Source organism: Pseudophryne corroboree, chromosome 4, assembly GCF_028390025.1.
Source record: "Pseudophryne corroboree isolate aPseCor3 chromosome 4, aPseCor3.hap2, whole genome shotgun sequence".
Lineage (NCBI taxonomy): Eukaryota > Metazoa > Chordata > Amphibia > Anura > Myobatrachidae > Pseudophryne > Pseudophryne corroboree.
In genome coordinates this window covers 826421396-826433824 of record NC_086447.1, presented here as the reverse complement: position 1 = coordinate 826433824, position 12429 = coordinate 826421396, and the positions used below count along the sequence as shown (strand labels likewise).

Genomic DNA, 12429 nt, shown 5'->3' with positions numbered 1-12429 from the left:
ATCACAGGACAATGCTCATAAGATGCCATTGGTCACAGACAGTAATGCATATAGACTCTGGCCCTGAGGAAATATGTGTCAACTATCCCAAGCCTGGATGTATAAAAATAGTGTAACATGAATAGTATTAGCTGCATCAACCCAGCTTTGCTGAAATGAGCGCTGGCTATTCTCTTAACCCTTTACGGCCCCCTCATATTTGGCAGCACATCAAAAGTAAAGTATAATTGTAATTGTATTGCACAGTTATCATTTTAATGGCTCAAACGACATGCCTTTAAATTAATCTTATTTCCTCTGTACTGCGTGCCCTGCTTATTCTGTCATGACAGAAGGATTACAATAACTTTGAAGTAAATATTAGGTAATTTCTGACAAAACTGTTGCAATTAATATCAAGGTATCCTTTATGGGGATATGAAAGGCTCCAGTCTTCTGCTTTTAATAAATTGCGATCCAAATTGGCCAAACTGTTTTGGAGAGCGACACAGATTAGAGGCTACTTTAGAAAAGAAACCAGACTCTTTGTGGTGTATATTGCCGTGTAATTTTTAAATGTTACAGATAATTTTCAGGTACATTCAAGAGTGTATAGACTGTAGTTATGGAAAGGGAAGTTGTAACCATGTTTTAGAAAGCATTTCTATTTCTTTTTTTTGTTTTTTGTTTTGTTTTATACTAACAAAATATAAATTCCCGTAGCAGCCTATTAAATCCTCTGGATTAATCAAAGCTCATTTTACTTTGCTTGCTATGGGTAGCTGTTAGTAAATAATATGAACGGTCTATTTATCAGCACTGCAAAACAAGTAAATAAGCATGTAAGTAAGCATTATTATTATTATTATTATTATTATTATTATATATGGTACCAATTACTGTATAGCATATCTTTAAGCGTTTATTGATTTGTAAAAAAAACAACACATGTGGCGCAAATAAAAATTACATTTATTCTGATGTTTATAATGCACACAGTAGTTTAACCAGGTGGAGAACCAGTGGAGCCTCTCCTGCTTGATAAATCCTCAGTGCTGGGTATAGGTAATACCGTCTGCGGCTATACGCTGCTTGATGAATTGCTGAATTACGATGTCCCCATAGACATCTATGGTATGGTGATGGACATAAGCGTCTGTAAATGGGTTAAGGCTGGAGAAAGCATGAACCCTTTGACAAATGGCACTCTTTAAGTATAGAACCCTCTATTATTATTCTTGCTCACAGTATTTTTTTTCTGATATGTATTCAAATATTTTAAAATTAACTGTTGATACAGTATTAGGATTTCCTTCATGTAGAAAGGATAACCTCATTCTGATCGGGGTAGTATGGATGGTGTAATGGTTAGCATTACTGCCTCACAGCACTGAGGCCATGGGTTCAATTCCCACCATGGCCCTAACTGTGTGGAGTTTGTATATTCTCCCCGTACTTGCGTGGGTTTCCTCCGGGTACTCCGGTTTCCTCCCATAATCCAAAAATATACTGGTAGGTTAATTGGCTCCCAACAAAAAATTAACCTAGTGTGAATGTGTCTGTGTGTACATGTGGTAGGGAATACAGATTGTAAGCTCCACTGGGGCAGGGACTGATGTGAATGGGCAAGTATTCTCTGTACAGCGCTGCAGAATATGTGTGTGCTATATAAATAACAGGTAATAATAATAATAATAATAATCCATCTTTGTAAATATTTTTCTTTTTATAAATGCACAGATCTGGAATATTTTGTTTCCAAGGGCATCGGTACATAATTATGTGCAGTTGGAGTTCTCTCTAAAGTACAGCATTCTCTATGGAATGTACTGACAAGCGAATGTTTTACTGTTACTTTCAGTGGACGGCTGTATACACAGAGCTTCGGGGCCTTATCTGTATGATGAATGTCGCATGTTGGGAGGCTGTGCTACTGGACAAGCAAAAATCACTTGTGGGTATAAACTGCCAGCAAAATGTAAGTCCTTTGTTTTTCTTCATATACCTGGGTGTTTTTATGTTTATATGAATTGCTTGGAGATAAAGGGTTAAATGTTATAGCCTCGGAGTTGCTGGAGCTCTGAGACTTACTGCGAGTCTCTAGCAGAAAGTCCTGCACCTCCGGCAAAGACTCACAGAAAATCCTGCACCTCCGGCAAAGACTCGCAGAAAGTGCTGTACCTCTGGCAACTCAGAGGTTATTACATTTAGCCCAAAGTGTTATTCATTCAGCCACAAGCAATAATGTTACCTCTATATTATACCATACTGCTTCAGAATTTACAGGAGATTTTTAATTGCTAAAACTAGTTGCCAGTTTTAAATAACTTCTTATGGTAAATTTACTAAAGCATGTCTTGAAACCATCCCTATTTACTATTAACTAAATCATACCTCCTAACCATCCCTATTTACTATTCACTAAAGCATACCTCCCAACCATCCCTATTTACTATTAACTGAAGCATACCTCCCAACCATCCCTATATACTATTCACTAAATCATACCTCCCAACCATCCCTATATACTATTCACTGAAGCATACCTCCCAACCATCCTTGTATACTATTCACTAAATCATACCTCCCAACCATCCCTATTTACTATTCACTAAAGCAAACCTTCTAACTGTCCCTTTTTACTATTCACTAAAGCATACCTGTTCCACCTTCCCACCTGCATGTCACAGTATCCTGCTGTGAGGAAAAATTGTTGAGAGGGAGCTCTCTCTTATCACCACCCGGCTACTGTATGTAGCAGTGAATGGATGTCGCACACAAGCGCTCAGAATCTAACTAGTAAACAGAGCTACCTGAGGTTGGCCAGCAGCTTGGAAGGCACTGGCTACTCCACCAGCACGATGTGTAATGGGCATAATGTGCGGCCACGCCCCCAATGTGATGCGCAACAATGGCATGGTGCAGCATGCACAAAGTCCCGGTCAGCACCCTCCTAGATGTTTGGAGGTCTGCTAAAGTTTAGGTTTATAAAACATGGAGTTTCCCATAGCAACCATTTAACTTCCAGAAATATTTTTTTATAGAATGTTCCAGATAATTGAAACAAGCCAGAAGCTGATTGGCTTCTGTAAGCAACACCTCCACTTTTGCAATCCCATACTTCAGTAAAATGTACTCCCTGGACTCACTGTCCTTTGCTGGAATTATTTTTCATTGAATACCTGCCAAGTGCCAACAACAGCAACAATGGACTGTACAAGATATGTCCTTAGAGACCACTTGCACTCTTGTCTGTCAGGTCAATCATCAGATGTAATTCACGTTGTTTGACATACTCTATATTCCACGTCCTACCCATATCCGCTAAACCATAGCCATCATTTGGCCTGGCCCTTTCTATTTGTCACACAAGCTTTTCAGTTATAAGCCTTCTCCTGCCATCGTAATGATCTATCTCAGCATAAACATCACCCACAGCTCATGCAATGCTTGTCATGCTTCAGGCTCACGCAAAATGGCGCCTAGTGTCCGTATTCTATGGACAGGTTTCGTGACCAAATCATGAATTTCATTCCAACTAGCAATTTTGTAATTTTCTTCTTTGTTAGTGTTTTCTTTTTCTTTTATTTTTTTTCATTTGCCACAATTGTTATCCTTTTCCTTAACGTACACATTTCATATTACTAACATCAATACTGTATTGTTTTATATACGGAAGCTTAAACAAAGCCCTATATTTGCTGTTTTACTTAATGTTATACACATGTAACCATATCAATAATTTGATGACCCCTTTCATTCACTCAAGACTAATGCAGCAGTGGAAATATGTAACCAATATGTAATATATACATTGTAAATGACAATAGCTTGAATTGGTATTTTAGATAAATAATGTGGCTCAAAGCAGCGTACACTTGATAATGTTTGCCTCGAAAGCAGTTGTTAAAAAAAAAAAAAAGAAGCATTTTCTCTTTTATATATATGCAGATTTGTGAATAGTGAATACTTTCATGCCCAGAGAGATCAAAGTGATATATTGTGTTTTCAGCTGCTGTGCAAAGGCTGATTGGCAATTACTGTGGAGGCATCTGTCACACGTTAGTGCCGTAACAGCTAGCGGAATGCAGTGCTGGAATTTATCTGCCGCTCTAAAGTGGACTGATCAGGGTTTCGCCTTTGCAATAAGAATAGTCATACACAAAACAATAGATTTTTCAGGCTTCAATTAGACTGCAAATACAACCAAAAGCCTTATGTTCTTGTGTAACACGAGATTAAATTGTATTTAATAATTCATGGTTGCAGGCCACAGGTGGGGAATATGACGCATTTGTTTTGTGTCTTTTATCTATCAGATTAGTGTCAGTGAAAGGTCATGTCAGTTGCATGTTCTGCTTATCAAAGGCTACATATCAAGATGTCATGTTTTACGCTCTAAGATGCAGAGAGCAATGGCTGAGAAGTAGAGTATGGCACGTTGTACATTTTTATAGGCAGACTCCCAAAATCTAAGGGGTTGTTTATCAAACAGTCAAATGTGGAGAAGTTGCCCATAGCAACCAATCAGATTTCAGATACATAGGGGTTTATTCAATTAGTGTCGGATCCTCTCCAACGGAGAGGATTCGACACTTCACTATTCAATTCAATTTGTGGGCATTTCCGACAGGTTTTTGCCTGTTTTCGACAATAACGATTCAACTTTTTTAAAGTCGAATCGGCAGTGTAGAAAACGGGCCAAAAACCTGTCGGAAACGCCCGCAAATTTGACGAAAAAAGTGGATCCGCAGCTAATCTGCCGATCTACGTGTTTTCCGACAAGTCTGATTTTTCGGCAACTCCGAAAAACGGCACTGGAATTTAATAGGTTTACAAGTGCCATTTTTCCCACTTGACGGAAATTCCAACACTAATTTAATAGACCCCATAGTATCGTAAAATGAACTGCTGGTCTAATTGATACATCGATCTCTGGAAATAACTGGGTTCTTAACTAAACTTTAAATTCACTGTCTAGAAGCGTAAAGGCCGTATGCAGTCATGTGCATTGTGCACAGCTTAAAACTACCAACCTCTGTCCTTCACACGCCCTTTGGCTTCCGTTATCATCACACAACCCAAAAAGGATGATGGAATCCATATAATATCTCTATAGCAGAAGAACACGGGTTACCCATAATTCTGTTATTGTACTCATTTGTTGATTTGAAGTATAAATTGGACCTGACTGGGATTCCATGCAGTAATTCTCTGAGTTTTGGTACCATCATTTTCGTGTTGATGTTTCACATTGATTTATTAACAGTAGTAAATTATCCTGTGCTACTCAAGGTTCATTAGCCTTTTATTGATGGGAGGATGTCTTACATTTTTGTTATTTACCAACCTGGGCAAATATTTTCTGCCTCATTAACACTGATTGAAAATTTCATGACAATTATGTGCCATGATAGCAATTAAATGTAATTTATCAAGCCTCCAGACTGACATATGATTAAGATAATGGTATGATTGTGTTTCATTGCAGTTAGTTGGACCAGAAAGGATAGTCTGTTGTTTTAATGAACTTTTGTTATTGCAAGTAATTATTTGAGCAGCCTTTTAATATGGGTACATAAAAAAATAAGTAATTTTTGCAAGCACAGCATGTCAGTACTAAAATAGTGCTAAATTTAGATTTAGGGATAGGGTTAGTTTTGGGGTTAGGCTAAAAGAGTAAACAATACTATGCCGACATAGTCATTGTCGACATCAGGGCAGGATTAAGGCTGGTGAGGGCCTCGGTCAGCGAACCTGTTGGGGCCTGTACTTCTAAAATTGTGACCAAAGACACCCCCTCCCCCTGTGTACACACACACACACACACACTCACCCACTCACAGTCGCACACTCACGGAGCAGCACAGCAGTGCATGCCGACAGCTCAGTCAGTGTAGTGAAGGGTAATCCCGCGAGACACTGACTGAGCCGTCGGACTGTGTTACTCAGTCTGTACATGGATCTCCTCGGCGGCTGCTGAGGGAGACTGCTCTGATTTAAAAAGCAGTCTGTGGTGGCCCTGGGATGGTCGCCCCTGTTTCCCCTTCCTTAATCCAGCTCTGGTCGACATGCACAATTTTGACATAATGCCCACGTTGACATTTTGACCATGTAGACGTTTCTGAATGTCGACATGTTAGATAGAAACATACATAGAAACATAGAATTTGACGGCAGATAAGAACCACTTGGCCCATCTAGTCTGCCCCTTTTTTTATCCTCTAGGTAATCTCAACCCTTTTTTGAACCTTAATTCTTTGTAAGGATATTCATATGCATATCTCAAGCATGTTTAAATTGCTCTACAGTCTTAGCCTCTACCACCGATAGATGGGAGGCTATTCCACTTATCCACTACCCTTTCTGTGATGTAATTTTTCCTTAAATTTTTCCCTGACCCCCCCTCCAGTGCATGTCCTCGAGTTCTAATACTCTTCCCTTTGAAGAATGTTCCCTCCTGAACTTTATTAAAACCCTTGGTATATTTGAAAGTTTCTATCATGTCCCCCCTTTCCCTTTTCTCCTCCAAACCAGGGCCGTAACTAGGGGGGGCTAAGGGGGCATGCGCCCCGGGTGTAGGATTTGAGGGGGCGCCAAGGAGTTACAGAGGAACAGGGTTTTTTTTTTTAGTTTTTTTTTTTTTTTTTTACTGGCAGTGCTGTACTGCTCCAGTGAGGCACCAGACAGCACCCTTGGCAATGTCTCTGACCCACCTGTCTGCCTACAGCTGGCTCCAGTTTTGTGCAGGTGAGCTCCAGTACCTGGGATCTCTTCCATGCCGGCTTCTGTTTTAAACTTTCTTCTTTGCCACGCAGTGCTGCGACTAGCGTGCAGAGCACTGTACAAGTTATAGAAGCGCACTGTGCTCTCAGTTAGCAGTATCAGCTCCGCTTTGCCTCCCAGATGGGCGGATTTGGTGTCGCTAATAGGGGGATTTAGTGTAGTGATGTAGTGTACCATATAGGGTATGTAGTGTAGTAATGTATTGCAGTATATAGGGGCATGAAGTGCACTGATGTGGTGTAGCATATAAGGGGATGTAGTGTACCATATAGGGTATGTAGTGTAGTAATGTATTGCAGTATATAGGGGCATGTAGTACACTGATGTAGTGTAGCATATAAGTGGATGTAGTGTAGTGATGTAGTGTAGCATATAGGGTATGTAGTGCAGAGCATAGGGGCATGTAGTGTAGTGATGTAGTTCAGCGTGTAGGGTATGTAGTATAGTGATGTAGTGCAGTGGACAGGAGAATGTAGTGCAGTGACGAAGTGTTATGATATAGTGCAATGTATGGGGACACACAGTGGATCATGTAGTTGAACACACTGGCAGGGCATGTGACGCATACTGTAGGGCATTTCATGCACATAGGGGAATATTGTCCAATAGTATCTCCTTTTTTCAAATTTCCTGGTAATCTGATATTTTAGTCTGACAGAGTTTGTTTTACTGTTGTTGTTGTTGTTGTTGTTGTTTTGTTTGTTTGTTTGTTTTGGGGGGAGGGGAAGGGGGGCGCAAACTATTGTTTTGCCCCGGGTGATGAAAATCCTAGTTTCGGCCCTGTCCAAACTATACATGTTAAGATCTTTTAGCCTTTCCGGGTAAGTTTTGTGATGTAGGCCATGCACCATTTTAGTTGCCCTTCTTTGTACACTACAGAAAAAGAGAAGTCGTCCTGCACTACCGTAAACAGTATGTAAATAAGTGTCAAGATGTATGGATAGAAACCAACAATAAAGAATTAATTAAGTGGAAAAGATCCTTTACATTAAAGAGTAACGCTGTTGGCGGTGCACCCCAGAGGAAAATATAACAATTTAGTCACAAAAAAGGGTATCCCAAGGAAAGAAGCTTGGGATAAAGAAGTTTACCTCTTTGTGGGGGCACTCATTTGAAATATTTCATATTTATTGCTAAAATTTAACTTTTAATAAAACATTTAAGATTGTGTATAGATAATCACAAATCACCCTTAAGAGAGAACTGTATAATACAACATATGGTGAGAAAAAATGTATTCATCAATAATCTAGTAAGAATATTCCTATAATGTTATATTACCTAGGGTGAAAATATCAAAAAAGTCAAAACATACCCGGTATATAATCATTGATCGTATGTGGTTGTGTCCCTTGAACTCCTGTAAGGAAAATATTAACCTAGAAGGAGAAAAGGGGGGTAACACATACCCAGAAGGCGCATGGATTGCAGTTCTCCTGGTTTAAACAGTTCCTATCGCAATTTATAATATAATTATGCGTTTAGTCATAGCAACTGTAATAATTCTATCACCACATATCTCAATCGCTAAAGAAGGGAAATCTGAATAATTTAAATAAAACGATTCAGAGATAACAGATATTCACCTTCAAGATCAGTCAGTCATACCAACAATTTGATGGACGCCCCATAATTTCTACTCTCAAATAATTGGAACCGCATAGTTAGTCAAAAGGTGATACTAATTACTTCAATAGCAGAACTATGTATAAAAAATATTTAAGACAACCATAAATTGCAACAACAAGGTACCCTAGTTCACAAGCAATCGTTACTGAATTGGTTCACACTATAGCGTTATAGGATCTAGGTCAATTTGAAGTGCAATTTATAAGTGGAAGAGATCCTAGATAGTGAATATGACCTAATTTATGGATATCACAGTTCTGAGAGAAAATTGACAATCAAAACAATTTGATACAGGGTAAAGGCCCCGTTCCGTTACTCCTGGTAACATCTGCTGCCTTCCCATGTGCGCATTAAAGCGCAGTGAATGGGAGGTGAGAGTATTAACCTGGACGGTACCGGGTAGAAGAAAGAAAGGGTGTTTCTGCTTTCGTGCGCTCTCGTGCTCTGGAGCCCTGATGACTATTAAATCATTGCAGGGCTACGGGCACAGTCGCGACACGATGAGAGAACACTGAAATACCTTGAAAATTCTCAATGTGGTTCCAATGTGTAGTAGATCTGTGTCTCGAACTGGTATTGTATACCGGGCAGCGTCTCTATATATGCCGGGTGTCTGGCTCTGACTACCACACGTTAATAGGGCATACGCCCTGTATAGGAGTCTTGATGGGGTAAAGTTAATACTAGTGCTGCAGCAGTCAGCGTCTCCCCATGTGCACTTGCATCTACTGGAGCAGCATATAACCTTCTAGGTTAATATTTTCCTTACAGGAGTTCAAGGGACACAACCACATACGATCAATGATTATATACCGGGTATGTTTTGACTTTTTTGATATTTTCACCCTAGGTAATATAACATTATAGGAATATTCTTACTAGATTATTGATGAATACATTTTTTCTCACCATATGTTGTATTATACAGTTCTCTCTTAAGGGTGATTTGTGATTATCTATACACAATCTTAAATGTTTTATTAAAAGTTAAATTTTAGCAATAAATATGAAATATTTCAAATGAGTGCCCCCACAAAGAGGTAAACTTCTTTATCCCAAGCTTCTTTCCTTGGGATACCCTTTTTTGTGACTTCTTTGTACACTCTCTAATGTATTTATATCCTTCTGGAGATATGGTCTCCAGAAATGGACACAGTATTCTAGATGAGGCCGTACCAATGACCTATACAGTGACATTATTACTTCTTTTTTCCTGCTACTGATTCCTCTCCCTATGCAAGCAAGCATCTGACTTGCCTTTCTCATTGCTTTGTTGCATTGCTTCCCTGCCTTTAAGTCACTTGAAATAGTGACTCCTAAATCCCTTTCCTCCTCAGTAGTTTCCATTATATTACCCTTGATACTATATTTAGCCTTTGGGTTTTTGAGACCCAAGTGCATTTTTTTGCATTTTTTAGCATTAAACTGTAGTTGCCACGTTCTTGACCATTTTTCAAGCCTAGCTAGGTCATCAATCATTTGTTTTACCCCTCCCGGTGTGTCTACCCTGTTGCATATCTTTGTATCATCAGCAAAAAGGCATACCTTCCCTTCAATACCATTTGCAATGTCACTAACAAAGTTATTAAAGAGAACTGGTCCAAGTACAGATCCCTGGGGTACTCCACTGGTAACATTTCCCTCCATAGATTGCACTCCATTTACTACAACTGTCTGTTTCCTATCCTGCAACCAGGTTCTTATCCATTTAACTGTTTTATAATCCACCCCTATGCTTTCAAGTTTATTTAGCAGTCTGCAATGTCGGACAGTGTCAAATGCCTTACTAAAGTCTAGATATGCTACATCTACAGCTCCCCCTTGATCTATTATTTTCATCACAGAGTAAAAAAAAGTCATTAGGATTTGTTTGGCATGATCTCCCACCAGTAAATCCATGCTGTTTTGGATCCTGTAAGTTGTTTGATTTAAGATATTCAACAACTCTTTCTTTTAGTAGTTTTTCCATTACATTCCCTACTACTGATGTAAGGCTTACTGGTCTGTAGTTACTTGCTTCTTCCTTGCTTCCACTTTTGTACAGTGGAACTACATTCGCTCTTTTCCAGTCCTCTGGAATGGCACCTGTATTTAGTGACTAGTTAAATAATTCTGTTAATGGTGCCATCAGCACATGTTTTAGTTCTTTTAGTATCCTTGGGTGTATCCCATCTGGCCCCATTAATTTATCCACTTTTAGGCCCTCATTCCGAGTTGTTCGCTCGCTGCCGTTTTTCGCAGCGCAGCGATCAGGTTACTACTGCGCATGCTGTGCAATGCTTCTAGCGACAAATCCATTTGCACAACCGATCGCAAGGAGATTGACAGGAAGAGGGTGTTTATGGGTGTCAACAGACCATTTTCTGGGAGTGGTAGGGAAAATGCAGGCGTGTCCAGGCGTTTGCAGGGCGGATGTCTGACGTCAATTCCGGGACCGGACAGGCTGAAGTGATCGCAGGGGCTGAGTTAGTTCAGACCTACTCTGAAACTGCAAAAAACTTTTTCGTACCGCTCGGCTGCACATGCGATCGCACACTTGCAAAGCGAAAATACACTCCACCCGTGGGCGGCGACTATGCGTTTGCACGGCTGTAAAAAGTAGCTAGCGAGCGATCAACTCGGACTGAGGGCCTTAGTTTTGAAAGTTCTGTTAGGACCTTCTCCTCTGTAAATGTACTTACATCTACCTTATTTTTATGAATGTCTTTGCAACTTAACTGTGGCCCCTTCCCTTCTCCTTTTGTAGTGAATACTGAGCAAAAATAATTATTTAGGTGATCTGCTATTGCATTGTCTTCCTCCACCAAATTCTCACTCTCAGTCTTAAGTCTTATTATTCCTCCATTTGATTTTCTCCTTTCATTTATATACTTAAAAAAAGTTTTGCCCCCTTTATCTACTGACTGAGCCATTTTTTCCTCAGCTTCTGCCTTTGCACGTCTGATCACTTTCTTAGCATCCTTCCATCTGTCAAGATACACCTCTTTGTCATTATTTTGAGTCTGTTTGCATTTCCTAAAAGCCATTTTTTTTTGCTTTCACACTCAGGGCCGTCTTAACAGCAGTGTAGGCCCTTGGGCAAAGCAATCCACTGGGGCCCCTACCCATCCTCCAGGAGTAGAGGCGGCGGGTGCTGTCAGCAGCAGCTTTGATGTCCCGCGGGCGGTAGAGGGTGTTCTATCTTCCGCTCAGCTTGTAGGACCTGGAGCAGTAATTTCTGCTAATTTCTCCTTTACTTCACAGATGGGGCGGGAGGGAGAACACTAAACTGTAGAAGGGGGCATTGGACTGAATGAAGGGGCCCTGGTACATGACTTCCATGGTGGTAGGGGGTGTTTAATATGTAGGGGAGGGGTGGATAGTGGAGTGCGCTTAATATTCATAATTTTCTGGTGGGAGGTCAGCGTGCTTGACAGCAGATATCTCCAGTTCCTGGAAATAGATTTCTTCGCTTTTAATGTGGTAAAACACTAGAGAGTCCCACCTTTCAGTTGGTACTGGGAACTTGGGGATCAGAGTTCAGGAGCCAGAGCAATCCATCAATGAAAATATAAAACTGCATATTAGGTGTGTGGAGCAGGGACCAGCTGCTGGAAGGCTGATATCTCTGGTTCTGGGCATAGTAGAGACAAGCTGACAGGGGAGAGTCTCAGCTTTTGGAGTATACTTTCAGAAAAACTCTAAGTCAGACAGGACTCAAGATATCTGGCAGGAAAGATAAATTAACAGGCTCGGATGGGGACCTCTGCTTTGAAGTCCGATATCTCCGGTTCCCCAGGGCCGATTTTAAAAAACCTGGTACTCCTGGAAAGAGGAGACCCTCATCTATCAGCATAGGGACCTTATACTCCTGGGGCCCTTGGGCAAGAGCCCACTGAGCCCATACGAAAAGACGGCCCTGTTCACACTAGTTGATACTTCTTTTGTGAACCACACTGGCTTCCTTTTCCTGGTGCTTTTCCTAACCCTTTTGATACAAAGGTCTGTTGCCCTTAGTATTGCACTTTTCAGATTTTCCCACCTCTCCTGCACTCC

General features: G+C 40.4%; 1 protein-coding gene across 2 annotated transcripts in view; it reads left to right on the top strand.

Annotated features, from left to right (window-relative positions):
* Positions 1 to 12429, top strand: part of MACROD2 (mono-ADP ribosylhydrolase 2) — a 3123444-nt gene that overhangs the window by 1293791 nt on the left and 1817224 nt on the right. For both annotated transcript variants that reach the window (XM_063918531.1, XM_063918530.1), the window contains exon 5: positions 1841 to 1957. In XM_063918531.1, coding sequence (XP_063774601.1) covers positions 1841 to 1957 — 117 coding nt within the window. The remainder of the gene's footprint in view (positions 1 to 1840; positions 1958 to 12429) is intronic.